This window comes from Saccopteryx bilineata, chromosome 2 (genome assembly GCF_036850765.1).
Source record: "Saccopteryx bilineata isolate mSacBil1 chromosome 2, mSacBil1_pri_phased_curated, whole genome shotgun sequence".
Taxonomy (NCBI): Eukaryota; Metazoa; Chordata; class Mammalia; order Chiroptera; family Emballonuridae; genus Saccopteryx; species Saccopteryx bilineata.
Window position 1 is genome coordinate 168,879,697 of NC_089491.1, and position 24,834 is coordinate 168,904,530.

At 43.9% G+C, this 24,834-nt stretch overlaps 1 protein-coding gene across 1 annotated transcript in view; it reads left to right on the forward strand.

Moving 5' to 3' along the window:
* Nucleotides 1–12,243, forward strand: part of GNS (glucosamine (N-acetyl)-6-sulfatase) — a 65,632-nt gene extending 53,389 nt beyond the window's left edge. The window contains exons 11-14 of the mRNA XM_066258371.1: nt 3,945–4,052; nt 5,480–5,590; nt 6,924–7,084; nt 9,522–12,243. Coding sequence (XP_066114468.1) covers nt 3,945–4,052; nt 5,480–5,590; nt 6,924–7,084; nt 9,522–9,597 — 456 coding nt within the window. The 3' untranslated portion in view covers nt 9,598–12,243. The remainder of the gene's footprint in view (nt 1–3,944; nt 4,053–5,479; nt 5,591–6,923; nt 7,085–9,521) is intronic.
* Nucleotides 12,244–24,834: the final 12,591 nt, after the last annotated feature.

The window sequence follows — 24,834 nt, forward strand, 5'->3', positions numbered from 1 at the left end:
ATCGATGAACAACTAAAGTCTAAAATGCCACAAGTTGATGCTTCTCATCTCTCTCCCTTCCTGTCTGTCTGGGTTTAAAAAAAAAAAAAGTTTTTTTGTTTTTTTTTTTGACAGAGAGAGAGACAGAGAGAGGGATAGATAGGAACAGACAGACAGGAACGGAGAGAGATGAGAAGCATCAATCATTAGTTTTTTGTTGTGACACCTTAGTTGTTCATTGATTGCTTTCTCATATGTGCTTTGACCACGGGCCTTCAGCAGACTGAGTAACCCCTTGCTCAAGCCAGCGACCTTGGGTCCAAGCTGGTGAACTTTTGCTCAAAGCAGATGAGCCCATGCTCAAGCTGGCGACCTCGAGGTCTTGAACCTGGGTCTTCCGCATCCCAATCCAATGCTCTATCCACTGCACCACCGCCTGGTCAGGCAGGTTTTCAAGTCAATAGATGTATTCACAGAGTTGTGCAACTGTACCGTAATCTAACTTTAGGACATTTTTGTCACCCCCAAAACAGTAGTCACTCCTCCATTGCTCCCTCTCCCAGTGCCAAAGAAGCACTAATCCACTTTCTGTCTCTGTAGATGTGCTTGCTGTGGACATTTTGTATGAGTAGAATCATACAGTAAGTGGTCTCTTATGACTGGCTTCTTTCACTGAGCATGTTTTCAAGTGTCATCCACAGTGTAACATGTATATCAGTACTTCGTTTCATTTTATTGCTGAATAATACTCCATTGTATAGATAAACCACAGTATTTATTCATCAATTAGTAGACATTTGGGTTGTTCTCCTTTTGGGGCTATTATTAATAAAGCTGCTGTGAACATTTGTGTACAGTATTTTTGGTGGACAAATGTTTTCAGTGTCTTAGATATATATACCTAGGAGGATTGCTAGGTCATATGGTGACTTTCTGTTTAACCTTTTGAGAAACTGCCATACTGTTTCTAAACAGCTGCACTATTTTATATTTTCCCACCAAGAGTGTACAAGGGTTCCAATTTCTCCACCTTCTCGTCAACACTTGCTGTTGATACTGTAGTCAGTGTGAAGTGGTATCTTTTTGTGGCTTTGATTTGCATTTTCCTAACGGTTAATGATGTTGAACATCTTTTCATGTATTTATTGGACATTTGTATATTCTCTGGAGAAAAGTCTGTTCACATCCTTGTTCCATTTTTTTAAATTGGGTTTTTGATTACTGAATAATTTTTCCTTTATGCCTTTTGTGTTTTCTTCCCTTGTGAAATGCCATTTTTGTCCATCATATGCTCCCTGTTAGTGACATCTTTTCCCTACATTAACATATGACATCATAGGAACTGAATGTATAAATCATCTCATTAAAGTTAGTGTCTTTTGTGTGTGTGTGTGTGACAGAGACAGAGAAAGGGACAGATGAGGACAGACAGACGGGAAGGGAGAGAGATAAGAAGCATCAGTTCTTTGTTGTGGCTCCTTTGTTGTTCATTGATTGCATTCTCGTATGTGCCTTGATGGGGGCGGGGGGCTCCAGCAGAGCAAGTGACCCCGTGCTCAAGCTGGTGAGCCAGCTCTCAAGCTGGCAACCTCAGGGCTTCAAACCTGGGTCCTCTGAGTTCCAGTCTAATGTCCTATCCACTATGCCACCGCCAGGTCATGCTATTGTTAGTGTCTTTTGTGTCTTGTTTATTAAAATGCTTCTGAACCTTGGGGTTAGAAAACAGTTCTCAGATTTCCTCCTAAAAATTTTATGCTAACATTTAAGTCCTTTGTGTATTTAGAATTGATTTTCTTATATGATATTAGTCAGGGATCCAGTTTCAGTTTTTTCTCTTTAAATACTCAATTGTCTTTTCTGTTCCAAAGATCTGTCTGCCTCTGTACCAGTATCATTTTGTCTTGTTATAAAGCTGTGAGAGCACACCTCTCTCATTGTTCTTCTAGGGATCCTAGATACCTTTCTTCCATGTAAACTTTAAAAATAGCTTTTCAGATTACCTTAAAATCATGTTGGACTTTTTGTTAGAATTGCATTAAATCTATAGATCAGTTAGAGGGAAATTTACTTTGACTTTCTCCATTCAGGTCTTACACTGTATGCTGTCAGGGCCTGGGGCAGGCCATCCAAAGATATCTCACAATGGCATATTATTTTGAATTAAAGCACCAGAGTTAAAAGAAGCCAGAGTTGAAAGCCTTGTACCACCTTTCCTGATTTACTGTCCAGTCCCAAGCCTTACTTAGATTCTTTTCTAATAAGCACTAATTTTATCCTGTCAGTTGCTCACAAATGTATTGTTTCTTTGTCTGAAATGTATAAAAGGTTGCCTAATTCAGTCATGTCTTTGAGCCTCCCATGCACACGATAAATTAGTTTTTCTCTTAGGCTTGTCAATTTTATTTTATTTATTTTATTTATTTTTAGGTTTTATTTATTGATTTTTAGAGAGAGGAAGGAGAGAGAGAAAGAGGTTGTGGAAGGGAGAGGCATAAACTCTTAGTAGTTGCTTTCTGTGTGTTCCTTAACCAGGGAAGCCCAGCGACCCTGGTTCAAAGGGTTTTGAACCAGCGACCTCGACGTTTCAGGTTGATGCTTTATCCACTGCATCACCACAGGCCAAGCCAATTTTACTATTTTATTTTACTAGTCCAGCCATAAGAAATGAAGTGGTATAGCCCTGGCCGGTTGGCTCAGCGGTAGAGCGTCGGCCTAGTGTGCAGAGGACCCGGGTTCGATTCCCGGCCAGGGCACACAGGAGAAGCGCCCATTTGCTTCTCCACCCCTCCGCCGCGCTTTCCTCTCTGTCTCTCTCTTCCCCTCCCGCAGCCAAGGCTCCATTGGAGCAAAGATGGCCCGGGCGCTGGGGATGGCTCTGTGGCCTCTGCCTCAGGCGCTAGAGTGGCTCTGGTCGCAACATGGCGACGCCCAGGATGGGCAGAGCATCGCCCCCTGGTGGGCAGAGCGTCGCCCCATGGTGGGCGTGCCGGGTGGATCCCGGTCAGGCACATGCGGGAGTCTGTCTGACTGTCTCTCCCTGTTTCCAGCTTCAGAAAAATGGGAAAAAAAAAAGAAAAGAAAAGAAATGAAGTGGGGTGGGAGAGGAATTCTCCATTCCCCCACAGGTTCATGTATGTTATGTATGGTATCTTCCTTCTGATGATCAAGTCAAGAAATACTTTGAACCTATTACAGTACTTAGGACAACTCTGTTTAATATTTGTGAGTTTTTGTCCTTGTGTATGAAGCTATAAATTTCCTCTTTTTGTGTGTGTGTGACAGAGAGAGGGACAAATAGGGACAGACAGAGAGGAAGGGAGAGAGATAAGCATCAATTCTTCTTTGCAGCACCTTAGTTGTTCATTGATTGCTTTCTCTTATGTGCCTTGACTGTGGGGCCACAGCAGACTAAGTGACCCCTTGCTCGAGCCAGCGACCTTAGGCTCAAGCTGATGAGCCTTGCTCAAACCAGATGAGCCCATGCTCAGGCTGGCGACCTTGGGTTCTCGAACCTGGGTCCTCCATGTCACAGTTCGATGCTTTATCCACTGCACCACTGCCTGGTCAGGCTAAAACTACAAATTTATTAGGATGAGCCTAGAATTGTTCTTACATAGACTTTATGGACAGGATTGATTATTCTAACCTGGATGGACTTCCAGCACCTTATATTATGATTCTTGCTTAGCTCCTTTGTTGTTTTCGATTCCTGACATGTCTCACAGCAGTATTCTTGGCAAGTACTCATAAGTGCTCAAAGAATTTGACCATCACTTGCAAGGGTTCTATAAATACCAAACACAATACTTGGTAGTGCATCAGTTTTAGTCAGTCCCTTTAGTTACTGAATGAACAGTCCAATTTGTTTTGATTGCCAAGTCCCCTTGAGCAGAAGAAGATATAACTCTGTGGCCCTTTTCACAGTCAGAATGCCTCACAGGAACCACTTTTTCTCTTCTTTCTAGAGAGGTACCAGTAATGTGACTTGGCGATCAGATGTCCTGGTGGAATATCAAGGAGAAGGTCATAATGTCACCGACCCAACATGTCCTTCCCTGAGTCCTGGAGTATCAGTGAGTAATAGTTTGAGTTGGTTTGGACAACGCTCTGACTGGTGTATCAAGTAATGTAACCCTTAATCTGAGTGCTGCTTCTCTGTCACTTGACTTTGCCACTTGACTTTGGAAGATTAGTAGATGTGCAAAGGTAAATTCAGTAATCCTGAAAATGGAAAAAAAAATACAAAACCTGAAAATGATACCTGACCAGGCTGGGGCACAGTGGATAGAGTGTCGGACTAGGATGCCGAGGACCCAAGTTTAAAACCCTGAGGTCGCCAGCTTGAGCATTGGGTTGCTGTCTTGAGCATGGGATCATAGACATGACCTTATGGTCACTGGCTTGAGCCCAAAAGTCGCTGGCTTAAAGTCCAAGGTCACTAGCTTGAACCCAAGGTTGCTGGCTTGAGCAAGGGGTCACTCAGTCTGCTGGAGCCCCCTCCCTCCCCGGTCAAGGCACATATGAGAAAGCAATCAATGAACAACGAAGGTGCCACAACAAAGAATTGATGCTTCTCATCTCTCTCCCTTCCTGCCTGTCCCTATCTATCTATCTCTCCCTCTCTTTGTCTGTCTGTCTCTCTCTCTCTCACACACACACACACAAAAACCCTGAAAATGATGCTGCTGACCTATTGTCAAAATGTGCACTTTGAATTCTTTCAAGTTTTGTAACAAGTACACATATCTGCCCATATTTTTTGTTGTTGTTGTTGCAACACCTTAGTTGTTCATTGATTGCTTTCTCATATGTGCCTTGACCATGGGGCTACAGCAGACTAAGTAACCCCTTGCTCGAGCCAGGGACCTTGGGTCCAAGCTGGTGAGCTTTGCTCAAACCAGATGAGCCCGCGCTCAAGCTGGCGACTTGGAGTCTCGAACCTGGGTCCTCTGCATCCCAGTCCAACACCCTATTCACTGCGCCACTGCCTGGTCAGGCTCTGCCCATATTCTTACCTTACTAATCCATACCCCTTTCTGTTTTCCTACCCTTCTTGATAGCGGTACCATTTTGTATTAGGGATGTTATCAGTGGCATCCAACAGAGAGATCGGGCTCCCCACCCATAACTGTACCATCACAAGTATCTTGCATTGGTGGCAGCCTTATATACCTTAGAAGTGACTTAAATATTTGAGTATTAAGTTCTTCTCCCTACCGACCATATATTTTACAGACGCCCATTACAACTAATTCTTGTTAGATTAGCGGACAGGAACAGCAAAAGTCTACAAGCAGAACCAGCACAGCCACGTTCCTTAGTCAAGTCAGCCATCGCATCAGTAATGAACAGAGCCTCACATCTATTTTTCATTCATTTCTCTGTGGAAGGTTTCCTAGTATCTGTCCAATTGTATGTCTGGTTTGAGTCAACCTGGTTGCCCCTGTAGGTGGGTAGTAGTTGTTAGCACAGATATTTAACTGTTTAAATATCTCTATAGCAATGTTTCCCAGACTGTGTGTGTGAAGATGCTTATAACAACACGTATGCCTGTGTGAGGACCATGTCAGCGCTGTGGGATTTACAGTACTGCGAGTTTGATGACCAGGAGGTAAGATGCCCAGTTGCACCCCCACCTGTGTCTACTGCCAGCGCTTTGTTGGCTGGACCTGGTGGCCAAAGAGCAATTCCAAGGATGCTCTTAGGGAAAATGTATTTATCTGCACCTCTGCTTATGTTTCTTTCAGCTAAGAAAATAGAATTCCCCAAGGCCATTCTTCACTTCCCTCTGACCTTTCTGAATGAGGCTTTCTCCACTCCCCCCACCACCCAAACACACACTTTAAATGCATGGTCACTTCTTTGGACCTCTGGTCTATTTGCTTCCCTGGTAGTTTGGGGTGAGGGTCAGATACCTTGGCTTATTCAGAAACTTCTGTCCCCACCACAGCATGACCCAGTGCTGCTCAATAATAGATCAGCAGTGAGGGTCAGAGACAGGACCAAGAGCTCCCTCCTTGGAACAAGGTGGCTTTCAGCCAATACAGATCAGAGTCTCTGAAAGATCACATAGACTCCAGTCCCTGGTGGTTCATACAGTTTTTCAGCAGGTGCCAGCCTGCTCCATCTGGCAACCCACATTTTGCCATGTGGAGCCAGCCCTCATTGTGTTGCTGAGAAATGGACTCACTGTCATTTCTTTGTAGCTTGTAGGCAAGACAGCTCCCCTCAACTCAGTCCTATCTCCCCTCCAGTCCTGTTCCCCCTCCCCCATGATCTTTATCAGTGTGGTAATTACTATGTAGTGATCACCTAAGGACAGCCACTTGAAGCCATTATAGGCAACATTTGCCCACCATCTTCCTAGTGTATCACTTGACTCCAGTTTGGACACCAAAATACAGATTGGGTGGAATTAATGATATTAGACATGGCTAATGTTAGAAATGATGGTATTGCATCCTTTAGTAAAGTGCCCAAAACTACTTTATAAAACAGGAAACTCTTAACATTTGTATAACACAGGTTACAGTACTTTCCTATCCGTATTTGAATGTTCACAATTCTAATACAAAAATAAACCTTCAGATGTCATCTCCCAATCCGTAACTTCATTACTCAGTCTAGTTTCCGAGACCTTGCCATTTGAGGGTCATGCCTTCTATATCTGCTTCAATTACAGAAAGTAACCACCACCACCCCATTCATACTGCCTCCTCCTGACTGCCTGAAACTGGCCCTTTCCAGCATGGGGGTCAACCCCAGAGCAGATGCTCCATTGTCTGCTATATCTCCATGGGCTCTGAGGATCCTGAGACCAGATGCTGTTGTCCTGGGCATTGGGTGTTGACTCCCTTCTCCCCATTTAAAAATAATTCACAGGAGTATTTTTTTAAATGTAACCCCTTGCTCTTTTCTTTCCTCCATCCTCTCATTTCCTGCAGGTGTTTGTAGAAGTCTATAACCTGACTGCAGACCCACACCAAATCACTAACATTGCTAAAAGTATAGACCCAGAGCTTTTAGGAAAGATGAACTATCGACTAATGATGTTACAGTCCTGTTCTGGACCAACCTGTCGCACTCCGGGGGTGTTTGACCCAGAGTAAGTTTCCATTTTCCTCAGTGACTTTGCCAGGTTATCTCTAGCAACCATGTCATTTTTTTTTTTTTCATTTTTCCGAAGCTGGAAACGGGGAGACAGTCAGACAGACTCCCACATGCGCCCAACGGGGATCCACCCGGCATGCCCACCAGGGGGCGATGCTCTGCCCCTCTGGGACATCGCTCTGTTGCATCTAGAGCCATTCTAGCACCTGAGGCAGAGGCCACAGAGCCGTCCTCAGTGCCCAGGCCATCTTTGCTCCAATGGAGCCTTGGCTGCGGGAGGGGAAGAGAGAGACAGAGAGGAAGGAGAGGGGGAAGGGTGGAGAAGCAGATGGGCACTTCTCCTGTGTGCCCTGGCCAGGAATCGAACCTGGGACTCCTGCACGCCAGGCCAACACTCTACCGCTAAGCCAACTGGCCAGGGTGCAACCATGTCATTCTTAAAGGCAGAAGGTGTCTGAGGGGTCTTTTTTGCCTTGCACTGTGCTGAGTTTCTTGTTCCTCTTCTTTAGAGTGGAGACACTTTGTCTTTGTGCATTTCCCGTTATGCTAAGAAAATAAGCTGTTTCAAACTTCCCCTCATTGGTACCAGTTGGTGCTTTAGTGAGAGGCATAGTCCTGCTCCTCACCATTAGGCTCTGCCACCTCCCCTCCTGCTGGGGTTCTTGTCAGGGTACCTCTGGGGCTTCTTTAGAGTAACTGACCAAGGTCTATCCCATTTCCTAGCACCTCCCAGAACATGTACCTTCATTTCATTTCTCAGAAATCCTAATTACAGAAACATGAATACTATACTTGCCAGTAAGTATAATGTATTAAAAATAGACAATGGAATAAAAGGTATAAACTCTCAAAGGTTGAAATATATAAGCTCACTGCAGTGTATGAAGGTAAAAAAGATGTCTGCCCCACTAAGTCAGCTCTGTTCCTCCCACTTTCATTCTTCTGGAACAGTAACTTCCCCACTGACACCATGCATTTGGAGCTGCCTGTGCCCAAACCCTGTCATCTCTTGCTTGAAAATTATAAAATTAAAAATTTAATTTCCATGCCGTGGCCAGTGGCTCAGTGCATAGAGCATCAGCCCAGCATATGGACATCTTGGGTTCAATTCCTGGTCAGGGCACACATGAGAAGTGACCATCTGCTTCTCCCCACTCTCACTCCCCTTCTCTCCCTCTTCCCTTCCTGTAGCCAGTGGCTAGATTAGTTTGAGCGTGACCCCAAGCACTAAAGATAGGCCCATTGCAGTGTATCATCAGCCTCAGGCACTAAAAATAGCTGGGTACTCAAGCATTGGCCCAAGACAGGGTTGCAGGGTGGATCCTGGTGAGGGCACATGCAGGAGTCTGCTTCACTATCTCTTTTCCTCTCAATTAAAAAAATAAAGTTCTACTGGGAAAGGATTATTAAGTAGTAGTGTTACTATCTAGCCATCTTCATATGAAGTGGTTCTTCCGTCCAAATCAGGGGAATGTATGTAAATGAGTAGAGAAGCTGGATTCTAGTTTTTAAGAGTGGAAGACACTCTATATAGAACTATTTTTGTTTTAAATTCCTTAGCTTATTTTCTCCTACCAAACATTTAGGCCTATAGAGTCCCACAGGACAGTCCAGCCTCCACCTGTTAGAATCCAGCTACACATACCATTTACATATTGTGTGTGGCTGGTTTTACACTTCAATAAAACTGAGTATTTGGGACCGAGAATGTATGGTCCACAGACCCTAAAATATTTATTATTGGGCCCTTCAAAAAAAAAATTGGCAAGTCTCTGCTCTAAAATAAAAGAACTTGTTCCAAAAGAGCAGATGAAAGTAAAGTGAAATAGTGTTGCTTCTAGCCCTCACATACATGTTAATGTATGTTCCTTATGTTTGCCAAATCTCAACTTTCTCACCATAACTTTCTCATGGTTGGTCAAATAAGTTATTTTATGTGTCAGACATTGCATATAAATTTACTGGTGGCCAGAGGAGTTAATGACTTACCTAAATTCATAAGCCAGATTGAAACTCAAGTCTGAGGGACACACCTATGATCTTACCCAGCAGTCTGAGTCTTAACTGTAAAAGGGCTTGAAAGTGTTGGTAGAGCCTTCAGCAAGGGCTAGCCTCCTCCATCAGTCTGGTTTGTACTTTAAGGGTCAGCCTCTCCACACTCAGGAAACAAAAAAAACCCTGCTCAAATCTTGCCTCCTTTCTATCGTCTTCCAAGAGCAACCTTCCTTCTGTTCCTCCTCTCCGCTCCCACCGTCTGTGCTGGCTTGTGATGTACTCTTGTTTGGCACCACTCACTTTGCTACTAGATTCCCTCTGGTGATTCATTTGTGCCTTTGATGCTCCTTCATGCCATCTTTTCCACTTAATACTCCAAATGAAGTAGTTAGTGGCTAACTACAGTTCATTTGTTTTCTTCTATTTTTCTTGCCCAGATACAGGTTTGACCCTCGTCTCATGTTCAACAATTATGGTGGTGGTAGGACTCAAAGGTTTTCCAAACATCTGTAGCGACCTTTGCAGCTTGGTCCCGCACACCTCTTTCTGATGAAGTGATTGCAGTAGGTGTCCGTAGCTCGTCTTCAAGACCCTCCCTGGAAGAGTTTCTGGACTGGCTTTGTTTTAAGTCCTGTTTTGAAAAGCAACCCACTCAGCTGACCTCCTTGTGCAACATGTTAAACTGTGAACTCGACCTGTGTGTCGGGAGTAGCTGGCCCTGGTCCTTCCCTTCTGCAATCAGGACTGTTCCTGAGCTCTGTTCTCACCAGGCCTAGTCTGTCCTGGAGCTCCAGTTCTGGATGACTCCCCATGTGGTCAGTCTCAATGGGTATCACCGTGCAGAGAAATGATGGGGCTGTGTGTGGGGTTGGGGGAATGTTTTTTGGTATACAGCTTGACCTAAAATCAAAGTACTTACATAACATTTCAGATTGAACACTTCACTATCAAAATATACTAACATCACATGACTGGAAAAATAATTGTCAGAGCTAAATCATCTGATTAAGAACAAGTACCATTGTTTTTATGCAGAAATGTCCATCACAATGTGATAAGGTTTCAAATTCAAAACATGTCAACCAGGCTCTGTTCTTTTTGTGTTTGTGTGTTGGGGGAATTCTGGGCTGGTACTAACTACAGTGAAATAGAACAGTAAGCTTTGGTGAAGGCTAATTCCAGGTAGTTCTAGAAGGCGATAGCCATCTCTTTCCAGGGGCTGCTAACCACATGGAGGACCAGTTAACACCAGGGTATCAAGGGAATGTCTCTTCTCAATACTTTCCCCTCTGAGCTCTGAAGAATCAAGCGGCTCCAGTATCTCAGAGAAAAAGAACTTCTGAGTGTTGGTGAAAGTTGTTTTCTGAGGGCCTCTGTGGAGGGGCTGGGGTCGGCAGGGGAAGGGCTCTGGTTGGGGTGCAATAAGTGCCTCTCCAGCGGGCGGTTTGGCTTTCAGCCCCACGTGTGAAGTTGTCTTGCCTCTCTCTGCCTTTTGTTGACATTCTGTTCATTTAAGACAAAAATTTATTACAGTTGATGCAAGGTATCAGCTACATTACCACCCTGCCTTCCCTTTCAGATGAGTTCTTCCTGAGTTTTTGGAGTTTTGTATAACTTGGGCCCGATTCACTGTTCTCATCAAAGCCATGTTTTGTGGTTTCCTCACTGTTTAGAACACCTATATTTTTATGTTTCTTGGCTTGAAGGTCAGTGCCGTTTCCACCATTTTCTTCACAAGAAGGCTGTCTGTGGTGGGACAACAGAGAAGGAGAAAGAGCTGTGGTTTATAACCTGTTCAACTCAGGTGATAGTGAATTTAGCTTTGTTTAAGGTCTGAGCTTGAGCTTTAAGCACTTTGTAAGACAGGGCTGTAAGCAGCTTTTCTATCAGAATTCCAGGCAGCCATGGTGGGTTAATAGCCACTGGGTTTATTCCTTTACCTCATACAAGCCCATTAACTGGTGGTATTTGGAGGTGAAATAGGCAAATGAAATGAACACCTCTGCTGTGAATGTTTTAGGGAAGGAAATTATAAAAATTTGTAACTACAGTAAAAGCAAACTACAATGTTGAATATGGGTATCAGCTTTATTCTACATTTTTTATTCTTAACATTACTCGGTCCCATTAATGAAAGTTGACCCTAGTTATTCCTGAATAAAGAGAAAACTCTTACCAGGTCTTGTACTGTGATGTCATATTATTCAATTAGTTCATCTTCTGATGCTGGTTCCTGAAAGCAGGTAAAGTCAAAGAGTGATCCACAAGTCAGCTGCTGACATATCTGTCACACTTAGAGTCCGTGGGCTTCTGTCTGGGCGATGGGGATGCAGCCAGGTGCTCTCTTGGTGTATTTCCTGCCTGTTGCCTGGCCTCTAGTTTGGCTCTTTCTCGTGGACAGGTTTTACTGTGGATCTGCTAAAATCATCTTTCAGTAAGAGGCTTCGGCTTACGTTGTCTAGCAGACTGCAAAATGCACTGCACTTTTCAAAATGTGGACAAGGAACCCACTGGTTTCTCTTAATTGTACTGATTTAGATTTTGATTATTTTCCCTTTTAAGAAGGCCAGGTCCTTATATGTTGGCACCTTCAGAGTAGAGAACCATATACCTGTTGGTAATGAACTGAGCCATAGGAATGAATAGATTTTGCCTTATGAAATTTCCTATTACAAAGCTCTTCCGCAAATACAATTACCAAGTAGGAAACACCTTTTGAACATCTTTGAATTTGACCAGTGGTGCTGTTGCAAAATATATTTTTGTCAGTAATACAAATTGACAACACTAGAATTTTTGTACAAAATATATAGTAATGATAGCCATGAAAGTTTTACCTTAATCTATAAAAAAATGTTCTTAAATTTACAATGTCTGAATTAAGGATTAGTACTTTTTTAATGCATTATCCCAGGACTTTTATTAAAGGAAAGGGTATTTCACCTGAGCCACCAATGGAATTAGATGGGACTACTTGGGTTCTTTAGTTTTACCACCACTTAAGGTCCACTGAATTTTGTGAATTTCTGTTTGCATCATCTGTTCTCTGCCCTGGTTTTATGTAATTTCAGTCATTTAACTTAGAAAGTGCCCTTCAAAGGATCCTGTTCACTGCTGCACTTTTCAATGAATTAAAATTTATTTCTGTTCTCGTGGAAATGTGTCCTTGGTTTTAGTCCACAAGTAGTAATTTTAACAAGATGCCTTTTTTTTAAAATTCTGTTTCATGTTCTGATCACTCACCTGGTACTGGAGATTGGCTATTTCTACACTGGGTACTACAGTCTCCACCCAGAGAGCTCTTCCACACGTGGTCCCTGCTCTCCGAGATCCCGGAATAAGCACCACGCAGAAAATCCTTCCTGATAAATTTTGACGTACTTCTTGCAGCTTTGGAGAAAAGTCATCTTACCTTGGCTGCCTTTAAATGAAATAACTAAGCTCACCTTCCAGGGTATCCAGTCATGTGATCCATCACCCCAAATAAATTCATAAGAAACCTGAACTTCTCTGAAAGGGAAAAGTTAATATTTTAGGCTTGTAGGCCATGTAGTCTCTGTTGCAACTACAGTACTTTACGGTTGTAGCACAAAAGTCTCCCCAGTCAATACAATCAATGAGTGGCTGTGTCAACAAAACTATTTACAAATACAGGTAGGGCGTGATTTGCCAACTCTGGACCTAGTAGACTGTCTCAAAGTATAGAGAACAAGTAGAAAAATAAGATGTAAAATACTTCTATGAAGTTGCCAAGTGACTGCCTGAGAAACAGGTCATCGGAGTGTATAAATGTGACGCCATCAAGAGAAGGGGAAGTTGACATACTGCTCACTGCCAGACCCGTTTTCATAGTTTATCCCACCTGTGTCCACTGAGATGGTCCTGCTCTACAGAACCGAGTTCCCAATGAAATTAGTCTTTGCATCATGTTCTTTACTAGGAATGGGTTTACAGGGCTGATCACCTCGATACCCTGAAGTCTGTTGAGGTAAGAAGAGACAACCAGAGAACCCTAGGCTGAAAGCACCGTGCTGAGACCGCTACTGATGGCCTAGGATTATTATGTAAGATAAGATTTAAACATGGGACCCAGGAGCTAGCTCTAAAGAGTTCCAGAGAGGGAGTAACAGGTCTAAATCTTGCTCCTGGGGGGGGGGGGGGAGCTTGCATGACTACCTTCTGCCAGGAGACCCAAGATGCACAGACATCCTCTTAACCTACTGCTCTAATGCTGATAGCTCGTCAGGGAAGGCAGATACAAAGGGTGCCTGCCATTACTTTTTATTAGGATAAAAATAGCTTTGGAGAATAGGTTTTTATCTCAGCTTAATTTATCCAAGCTCACAAAGCTAATTAAAGTCAAGAATTCAAAGCCATCTCTGTTAAACTCTGCTGCCTCTGATCTGTGGATTTTCCCCTCCATCATATATCTGAGTGCCTACCCTCCCTGCTAGTTAAGAAAGGGAATGATCCTATTCTTGCCCTCTAGGAATTGAAAAGAGAACTTTTCAAGAGAAAAAAACTTCCAAGAATACTATATCTGGTAAAGTTTTCATAATTGGAGCAAGTTTTCTAGGCAAGAAAGCTCATCACTACTAAACCAGACTTAGGTGATGTCTTGAAGCTAAAAAGATGGGTGCTATTAGGTAACACGAAGGCATATGAAAGTATAAATCACACTAGTAAAGGTAAATGTGTAATAAAATATTGGGTTGCCCTTACCCCTTATGGCTCTGTTGGTTAGAGCATTGCCCCAGAGCACAGAGACCACTGGTTTGATCCCCAGACAGTGCACATACAGGAGCAGACTGATGTTTTTCTCTCCTCTTGCTAAAATCTATTTTTAATAGTGGGTTAATTATTTATAAAGTTAGTATGGTGGTTAAGATTAAAGTAAAAACTGCAACTATAATAATTACTTAAGGGATAAACAAGATAAAGATGAAAAACTGATACCAAACACATGCAGTGGGTACATAATAATAACAGATTTAGCTTATGTTAAAAGTTGTTACCAACTTAAAACAGGCTGTTACAAATAGAAGTTATTATATGTATGCCTCAAGGTAACCACAAAGCAAAAACCTATAGGTCTGACCTATGGTGGCACAATGGATAAAGCATCAACCTGGAAGAGGTCGCCAGTTAGAATCCCTGGGCTTGCCCGGTCAAGGCACATGTAGAAAGAAAGTAGATGCTTCTTTCTCTCTCTCTCTCTCTCTGTCCCCACCCCTCCAAAAATCAATAATTTTAAAACACACAGACACAAAAACCTATAGTATATACACAAAATTAAATGTAAATGACCTAAATTCTCGAATCAAAACACATAGAGTGGCCAAGCTGGGATGCTGAGGACCCAGGTCTGAAACCCCGAGGTCATCGTTGTGAGCACAGGCTTATCCAGCTTGGGCTCATCCAGCTTATCAGCTTGAGCGCAGGGTTGCCGGCTTGAGCGTGAAATCACAGACATGACCCCATGGTCACTGGCTGTCTCTGTCCCTCTCTTGACTCACTTCAGATGTAAAGACACAGACAGACTGAAAGTGAAGGGATAGAAAAAAATATTCCATGCAAATGGAAACCGAGGCCCTGACCAGTTGACTCAGTGGTGGAGCATTGACCTGGCATGTGGAAGTCCCAGGTTCAATTCTTGGTCAGGGCACACAGGAGAGGCGACTATCTGCTTCTCCCTCCTCTTCCTCTCTCTCTCTCTCTCTCTCTCTCTCTCTCTCTCTCTCTCTCCTTCCCCCTCCCGCAGACATGGCCCGATTGATTAATTCGTGTACATCAGCCCCAGGTGCTGAGGATAGCTCCTTGGAGCCTCCTCCTCAGATGCTAAAAATAGATTAGTTGCCAGTGGCCCTAGATGGGCAAAGCATTGACTCCAGATGGGGGTTGCCAGGTGGATCCTGGTCAGGGTGCATGCAGGATTCTGTCTCTGTATCTCTCTTACTCCTGCTTTTAAAAAAACAAAACAAAGGAAATAAAAAACAATGAGCTACACTTACCTATCAAACAAAATAGACCTTAAAATAAAGACTGTAATCAGAGACAAAGGGATCAATCCAACTAGAGGACATAACATCATAAATATTTATGCACCCAACAGATCACCTCAATATATAAAGCAAATATTAACAGACTGAAATAATTGAAAAGAGAACTTGTCCCTGATTATTTATAGGGCAACTACAGTGTCAGGCTAAGAAAAGGAGGTGCCACACCATTCAAATGCTTCTTGTCCAACTTCACGGCATGGCTGTGGTAAACCAGTGTCCAAGATGGCTCCTTAATGAACCCGTATGGTCCCCTCCCGTGATTCACCAGGGATGGTCCATGCCAATAGGACAGGGCATATGTGATGCTGTGACTCCTGAGGCTAGATCATAAAAGACATGGCCGCTTCTGCCTCATTTTCTCTTGGAGGGACCTGCACCCAGGGTGGAGACACCCAAGTAGCCCTATGGTAAAGATCTGAGGACTATTGCAAACAGCCCCGACTTGCCAAACCATGTCAGTGAGCCATCTCAGAAGCTGATCCTCCAGCCTCGTCCAGGAGTTCATGAGACCCAGCCCCAGCCAACATCTTTTTTTTTTTTAATTAATTTTAATGGAGTGACATTGATAAATCAGGGTACATATGTTCAGAGCAAACATCTCTAGGTTATTTTGACATTTGATTATGCTGCATTCCCATCACCCAAAGTCCAATTGTCTTCTGTCACCTTCTAACTGGTTTCTTTGTGCCCCTCCCCTCCCCCAACCCCCTCCCTCTCCTTCCCCCCACCCCGTAACCCCCACATTCTTGTCCATGTCTCTGAGTCTCATTTTTATGTCCCACCTATGTATGGAATCATATAGTTCTTAGTTTTTTCTGATTTACTTATTTTGCTCAGTATAATGTTATCAAGGTCCATCCATGTTGTTGTAAATGATCCGATGTCATCATTTCTTATGGCTGAGTAGTATTCCATAGTATATATGTACCAAAGCTTTTTAGTCCACTAACGGACATTTGGGCTGTTTCCAGATCTTCGCTATTGTGAACAATGCTGCCATAAACATGGGGGTGCATTTCTTCTTTTCAAACAGTGCTATGGTGTTCTTGGGGTATATTCCTAACAGTGGTATAGCTGGGTCAAAAGGCAGTTCGATTTTTAATTTTTTGAGGAATCTCCATACTGTTTTCCACAGTGGCTGCACCAGTTTGCATTCCCACCAGCAGTACAGGAGGGTTCCCTTTTCTCCACATCCTCGCCAGCACTTACTCTGTGTTGTTTTGTTGATGAACGCCATTCTGATTGGTGTGAGGTGATATCTCATTGTGGTTTTAATTTGCATTACAAGTTCTTTATAAATTTTGGTTATTAACCCCTTATCAGACATATTGTCAAATATGTTCTCCCATTGTGTAGTTTGTCTTTTTATTCTGTTCTTATTGTCTTTAGCTGCGCAAAATCTTTTTAGTTTGATATAGTCCCATTTGTTTATCCTGTCTTTTATTTCACTTGCTTGTGGAGATAAATCAGCAAATATATTGCTGCAAGAGATGTCAGAGCTTACTGCCTATGTTTTCTTCTAAGATGCTTATGGTTTTACGGCTTACATTTAAGTCTTTTATCCATTTTGAGTTTATTTTTGTGAATGGTGTAAGCTGGTGATCTAGTTTCATTTTTTTGCAGGTAGCTGTCCAATTTTCCCAACACCATTTGTTAAAGAGGCTCGCTTTACTCCAATGTATGCTCTTACTTCCTTTGTCAAATATCAGTTGTCCATAAAAGTATGGGTTTATTTCTGGGTTCTCAGTTCTGTTCCATTGATCTATATGCCTGTTCTTATGCCAGTACCAGACTGTTTTGAGTACAATGGCCTTGTAGTATAACTTGATATCAGGAAGTGTGATACCTCCCACTTTATTCTTCCCTTTCAAGATAGCTGAGGCTATTCGTGTTCTCTTTTGTTTCCATATAAATTTTTGGAATATGTGTTCTATATCTTTGAAGTAAGTCATTGGTATTTTAATCGGTATTGCTCCCCCCCCCCACCCCAGGACAGAGAGAGAGTCAGAGAGAGGGATAGACAGGAACAGAGAGAGACAAGAAGCATCAATCATCAGTTTTTCATTGTGACACTTTAGTCATTCATTGATTGCTTTCTCATATGTGCCTTGACCACGGGCCTTCAGCAGACCAAGTAACCCCTTGCTCGAGCCAGCGACCTTGGGTCCAAGCTGGTGAGCTTTTTGCTCCAACCAGATGAGCCTGTGCTCAAGCTGGCAACCTTGGGATCTCGAACCTTGGGTCCTCCACATCCCAGTCCGATGCTCTATCCACTGCGCCACCGCCCAGTCAGGCCCCAGCCAACATCTTTTTTTTTTTTTTTTTTTTTACAGGGACAGAGAGAGAGTCAGAGAGAGTGATAGATAGGGACAGACCGACAGGAATGGAGATGAGAAGCATCAATCATCAGTTTTTCATTGCGACACCTTAGTTGTTCATTGATTGCTACTCATATGTGTGCCTTGACCGTGGGCCTTCAGCAGACCGAGTAACCCCTTGCTCGAGCCAGTGACCTTGAGTCCAAGCTGGCAAGCTTTTGTTCAAACCAGATGAGCCCACGCTTAAGCTGGCAACCTTAGGGTCTCGAACCTGGGTCCTCCGCATCCCAGTCTGATGCTCTATCCACTGCGCCACCACCTGGTCAGGCCCCAGCCAACATCTTAACTCATGAGAGACCACACACACACACCAGAACCATCAACTAACCAGCTCCAAACTACTGACCCACAGAAACCATGTGATATATTAAATGTTAATGTTTTAAGCTGCTTATTTTGGAGTAATTTGTTATGTAGCAATACAGGACTACTACAATGACCAAAGCTGATTTACCAAGAGCAAAACCCGGGCAAGCCTTTTGTCAAAACCTATCCAATTGTAGGTATCAGGACCAGGGCAAAGCTGTCTGGTGGTAAAGGCTCAGCTTATCTCCAAAGGGGGTGGAGGAGTCTATGTACATTACACTCTTGAAGAATACAACCAAACACTGATTCCCAGCTATTGTTACTAAAGCCAAGTAGAAGCTTCTTTGTGGAAACGATTGCTAAAATGTTCTCAGCAAATGTTGGAAAATATTCCAGTGGGCTCTCTTTGGCTGGCAGGCTCCAGTTACAAACCCAAGTCTTCTCTCCAGGGGTCTCCCTAACTCACAAATGCTAGTGTTGGGGAGAGCAGAGCACAGGGGAAGCAGCTCTTAGCAGCTGCAGCACATTACAATTCTGGCTTGGTTTCTGAGGCTCCTGTTGTCCGAATCAAGAGCACCAGTCACTACTCCCTTGCCTCATCCCAAAGCTAGACAGGTAGCTCAAAAGTACAACTGATTCTTGCTTATGTCCCTAAGAAAGTGGCTGCTTGGTGTACTTCTTTTCCCCTGTTCCCTGATCTCCCAGCGCCTCCCAGAGTAGGTGAGCAGCAACTTTATTAGGTCTGAGACCAACCTGACAACCTAGATTCCTGTAGCAGTCTGGAACAGGTGGCTACTGACTTGGAGTCACACAGGGCAGCCTTCAGCCTTGACTGTGTTTTATGGATGCTTCCATAGGAAACGAGGCGCAGGTGCCAACTCTGGTTCTCTGTGCAGAAAGGGAAAAAGACACTGAGGCCTCAGTCTTCCTGCTCCTTTCTAGTTCCTGCAATGCCACAGGGGCCCTAGTGAGAGCTCAGCTGGGGTGATCCCTGACTTCAGGAAGAGGCAGCTCAGGGTCTGCTCGCAGAGGAGTCCTTTCCCAACTGGAAGCAGCACAAATGACTGTTTCCAGACAGGTCTATGCCATGTTTACTCCCACAGATGTGCCCTGCAGCTGGGAGAGATGCCAAGTGAGCTAAAGATTCTATCTGTGGGGAGGAGTCACACGCATAACAACATTGAGCAGAAACAAGGGTGAAGGCCCCCAGGTGGTACCTACACACAGCCCTTGGGTGTGGAGGTCTCAGCATCGCTCACCTCAGTGACAGGACAGCACGGGCAACCCTTAGTCCCCACTGCTCTGCGCACGTAGCTCTCACTTGTCAGAGAAGAAAGACAACACTCTGCCATGGTATTTATGGGGACCCCAGGGAAGGCAGTAAACACAGATTTCCTGAGCTACCAATCACCCTAGAATCATGTGTGTTTTGCTTTTAACTCCATTTCCTTCTCTAAGCCTAAGTTTAAAAAAACATAGTTTCAGCTTAGAAAAATGCCCCTCATGGAAACTGCACCCTAGGGCCCTGGTCAGTAAACCGCGGCTCGTGAGCCACATGCGGCTCTTTGGCCCCTTAAGTGTGGCTCTTCCACAAAATACCACATGCAGGCGCTACCTCAATAAGGAATGTACCTACCTATATAGTTTAAGTTTAAAACATTTGGCTCTCAAAAGAAATTTCCATCATTGTAATGTTGATATTTGGCTCTGTTGACTAATGAGTTTGCCGACCACTGCTAGGTGATGCTTCCAGATGAATGTTAGTGTCACTTTGGCCCAATGGCACAGCAGCCATTAACACCACTGAAGGAACAAGAACTTGGAAAACAAACCCACCTCACACTGTACCAGGCCTTACAGTGTATAAAGCACCTTCACATTCGCCATCTTATTTGGTCCTCATATCAGCCCTCTGAGGTAAGCAAATATGTTACAGGAAAAAAGGTTGGGTTTGATCCACAACTGCCATTGTAAGTTTTGGTTTTTTGTTTTTAGATTTAATTCATTTTAGAGAGGAGAGAGAGAGAGAAAGAAGGGGGGAGGAGCAAGAAGCATCAACTCCCATATATGCCTTGACCAGGCAAGCCCAGGGTTTCGAACCCACGACCTCAGTGTTCCAGTCCACACTTTATCCACAGCCACCACAGGTCAGGCTGCCATTGTAAGTTCTAACTCTGCTCTTACCAAAGATAAACTCTAATCCTAGGGACAATTATTTAGCCCTACAGTTCTTTACTCATAATGGAAGAAAAACAGCAAGAGCAACACTGATATAACATACTGCCAAAGGGCCTCCAGGAACCAGTCCTCATCAGGGGAGTTTTCATGTATGTTATAAAGTGTTCTTGGCAACTCCTACTCATCCTTACAACTCAGGTCTAATGCAGTTCCTGCAAGAAGTCTTCTCACCTCCTAAATTCCCCAAAGACACTTAACTGTCGCAAACCAGCGCGACTAGTAACTCCAAGTCCTGAGTGGGAACGCCGCGGAATTAAGAAAATACGCTTAAAGAATTAAAGAATGGGTTCAGAGGGCTCTGCAAAGCTGGTGGCAGAAACAGAGCATTCAAAAACCGCTTTATTTATAGGGCAAAGTGGGCCATTATGAAATTAATGAGATCTCTGATCATGTTTCTAAGGCAACCCAAGAATTTTTACCAAGTGCAGAAAACCTCACAATACATAACATCTTAACTTCACAAAACAGGATAAAAGAAACTTGCCTCCAGTCTCTCTGGAGGACATGGGGGGTAGGATGAGTATCAGCTAATATGGAGGTGTGAGGAAGGGCTTAACCTTTTGCAACTTAATCAGGCAAGTGAAATGGGGGGTTGGACAGACTGTCAGCTTACAGCCAATTCCCCACACCTCTGTCCCCCCAAAACCTAAACTGCAAAAACCCTGTTGGCTTTTTGGTCCCCAACATTTAACCAGTTTGATTACACACACACACACACACTCTGGTTTCCATTACTTAACATCCTCAGGGTGATTTATGAGTATCTTTTGAATGACAGAAATAAAAACACTTGGTTTTCTATTCAAGTTTCTATTTGTGTAATGAACAAAACAAACTAATATAAAATGAAAGGTTAAAAAAGAAAAAGGGCCCTGGCCAATTGGCTCAGCGGGAGAGCATCGACCGGGCGTGTGGAAATTCCGGGTTCAATTCCCGGCCAGGGCTCACAGGAGAAGTGCCTGTATGCTTCACCACCCTTCCCCCTCTCTTTCCTCTCTCTCTCTCTTTTCCCCTCCCGCAGCCAAGGCTCCACTGGAGCAAAGTTGACCCAGGTGCTGAGGATGGCTCCATGGCCTCTGCCTCAGGCACTAGAATGACTCTAGTTGCAACAGAGCAACACCTCAGATGGGCAGAGCATGCCCCCTGGTGGGCATGCCGGGTGGATCCAGGTCGGGCACATGCGGGAGTCTGTCTGCCTCCCACTTCTCATTTCAAGAAAATACAAAAATAAAAATAAAAAAGAGAAAGAATAGTTATATGAATACAGATAAAACAGAGCCTGACAATAAACCAGATAGCCTCATTCCTCAAATTAGTTCCAAGCTGTTGGCTGGGAAGAAAAAAGGGAGGGAGAGGGGAAGGAAGGAACCATAATAATTCTCATTTTAATAAGCATAAACCCTACTGTATTTCCAATAATACAAAAAAGTAAGCTTACATGTTGTTAAAATATTATTGATCCTGTGCATTATAGCTACCTACTGTAGATAACTGTAAATGGTGAACTCCTGAGGGAACCAAGGAGTTTATAGCAGCAGTAACGTCAGCATTTGTCACTTGGCAAGTTTTTCAGAAACTAGGCAAAATTAGGAAGATGCAGAACTCACCACCTTTTTGCACAAATCAAAAGGTTTTTTAAAGGAAACATTTCAATGCAAGGACCTCATTTTGTCCTAAAATCTCTCCCAACAGATCTAAACACTGCCCTTTCCCAACTGCCAGCTTCATAACAGATAACTTTTCACAAGACCACTGGATCAATTAGCTTACCTGCAAAAGAAGAAAATCTTTAAGAGCAAACTGGAAGGGGACCACGTGGTGAGAGGGGACAGAAACATTGCTCATGGCCTCAGCCACCGCCCTCCACACGAGCTGGTCATCCTCCACGCGCTCGCTCCCTTCCCCAGCACACGCAGGCTCCCTTACAAAGTTTGGTTGGTGACAAGGCAAAGGAACTTGGACTTTTCTGAGGGCTGACACCCAGTTCCCTGATTTCTATAGCTGCCCCTGGGTTCTCTCAGACAAGCATCTTTTATCAGTAGGGCATTAGAAGACATGCTCGGTTTTACCTAAAAATCATGGACTTTGAACATTCTCCTTGAGAACACACATGCAAGAAGAAACATTTGAAATGTTTGCCAGTTTGAACAAACTATGAAGACAACCATTTCTAGTTCGGATTCAAAGACTGGAATAGGAGCTGCGGCCTCCTGCCTACCATTGTAGTAACTGGAGGATTCTGAGATTTGGCAGGACACGACGTTTGGCTGCCCCAGAACGCCTGTGCAAAATTTATGACGCTTGAAAATCAGAAAGCCCTCTAGAGCAGAGCCCTCTAGAACTCCACTTCAAAGAGAAGGGAACCACTCAGTGTTTAATTAGTCCCACATGCCTATAAAGGGTAGATTAAGTGAGGGGAGGGTGCAGGTGCCCCCAGATCTGTGCCATGCAAGCTCCAAGGCTCATTAAAGGTAAGACTCATAATTTAGAAAGGTAAAAATGAACCATCCTGGTAAACTGAACTCCCTCCCAAAACAACGCCAGAACCCCGTCTGAGCCCTGAAGATTTATGTTTGTGTTTTAAAATTCCAATACTCACTTTTCTTGAAAATGGAAGAGCAGCTTTTGGCATCCAGCCACTGCCAACTAGTACCTCAGTCAAACCTGAGAATCACAAGTGTCTTTGGAAACTATTAAGATCAAAAAGGTCTGTCCTCGCCTGACCAGGCAGTGGTGCAGTGAAGAGAGCATTGGACTGGGATGCAGAAGGACCCAGGTTCGAGACCCCGAGGTCGCCAGCTTGAGTGCAGGCTCATCTGGTTTGAGCAAAAGCTCACCAGCTTGGACCCAAGATCGCTTGGGGTTACTCGGTCTGCTGAAGGCCCGCGGTCAAGGCACATATGAGAAGGCAATCAATGAACTACTAAGGTTTTGCAACAAAAAACTAATGATTGATGCTTCTCATCCCTCTCCATTCCTGTCTGCGTTCCTGTCTGTCTGTCCCTATCTATCCCTCTCTCTGACTCTCTGTCTCTGTGGAAAAAAATAAAATTAAATTAATAAAAAAAAAGGTCTGTCTTCTACCTTGCCATTCTCACCTTGTAGAATTAAAGAGGAACATTTGCCAAACGAAACAAAACCAAAACTCTGCAGTATTTGCTTCCTAGTCTCCTCTCCCTGCCCATCTCACCAATCCTTACACAAAGCTGCTCTCTTGCACACTTGGTTAAGCAAGTAATGATTCACACCAGACAAGTGTATACTTTAAAGACTTTAAAAACTTAGTTGCCTGTGTTCCTTTAAAGAGGACCGTTCCAGAGGGGGAGGAAAACTCCAGCTTTGCTGGTGTCGGGGTGGGGGCTCCAGGGCTCCAGGGAGTCCTCTTGCTCACCACTGCAGTAAGAACCCTGGTTTCCTTAACTGCCCTGTCAGTTTCTCCAGTGCAACATAGCCTGTATAAACAAAAACACAGGCAGGTGTTTCACTCTATGTAACTTAGTATATAATCACTTAAAGGGAATGCTAAATGAACAACAACAAAAAAGGGATGAAAAAGCATTCTGATGTCATCCTTTCACTTCCCAACCACACCGAAAGAGGCCTGCTTTCAGATGACCTGTTCATCAGAGGCAACCGGAAAGGCTCTAAACAGGCAGTTTAATTGAAAAGCTGACATATGCTCACAGCAAAGATGACAGAGAGACAGAGCTCCGCTGCCAGGACCCAGCCCTGCCACTCCTCAGAGGGGCCACAGGCAAGCTGCTAGACTGCAAGGTGAGTCTCTTTCCTTACCTGCAAAACGGGGATAAGGGGGCAGAAGTGAGTTAATACGTAGTGGGGTTTTTAGTGATGCCTGGCACATGGTAAGCACTTCGTTTGTATATTGTAGACCAGGGGTCCCCAAACTACGGCCCGCGGGGCCGCATGCTGCCCCCTGAGGCCATTTATCTGCCCCCGCCGCACTTCCGGAAGGGGCACCTCTTTCATTGGTGGTCAGTGAGAGGAGCATAGTTCCCATTGAAATACTGGTCGGTTGATTTAAATTTGTTATTTTAAATATTGTATTTGTTCCCGTTTTGTTTTTTTACTTTAAAATAAGATATGTGAAGTGTGCATAGGGATTTGTTCATAGTTTTTTTTATAGTCCGGCCCTCCAACTGTCTGAGGGACAGTGAACTGGCCCCCTGTGTAAAAAGTTTGGGGACCCCTGTTGTAGACTTTCCTTCTTCTTTTCTTGTGGGAGACTACAAGTAGCAAAGCTCTTGTAGTTCCAGGCTTAGCAAAAGGCTAAGTTCTCCCCCCCCCACCTCCACACTTCTATATTGGCTAGGAAGCTGAGTATTTGCACTCATCCCATCCCCCCCACTTCACTTGCTTGCTTAAGCTGCCAGAAGCAATTTACATGCCCTTCCTCTCAGCCTGTTTGTTCAGATGTTGATTTCAATTATTCAGGGTGGGGAGGACTCCTGTTTATGCCTTAAGAGAATTCCTTTTTTTGCCTCAGATGTGTGACTTTGTATCAAAGACATCCTTATTTGCATGGCTATATAATAAAGCAAACTGGGGGCTGTTTTGCTCTGTTCTTGCCATCAGCTTGCAGAAACCTCTGGATCTCATCCTATTTCTCTTTAGGTCTATTTTCTTCATTGTGCATCGTTCTCACTCAGGACCTGTAATTACTAGCCGCACTGGTTCACGACATTTTCTTTTTCTTTCATTTAGTGAGAGGAGGGGGCAGCAGAGACAGACTCCCGAATGTGCCCTGA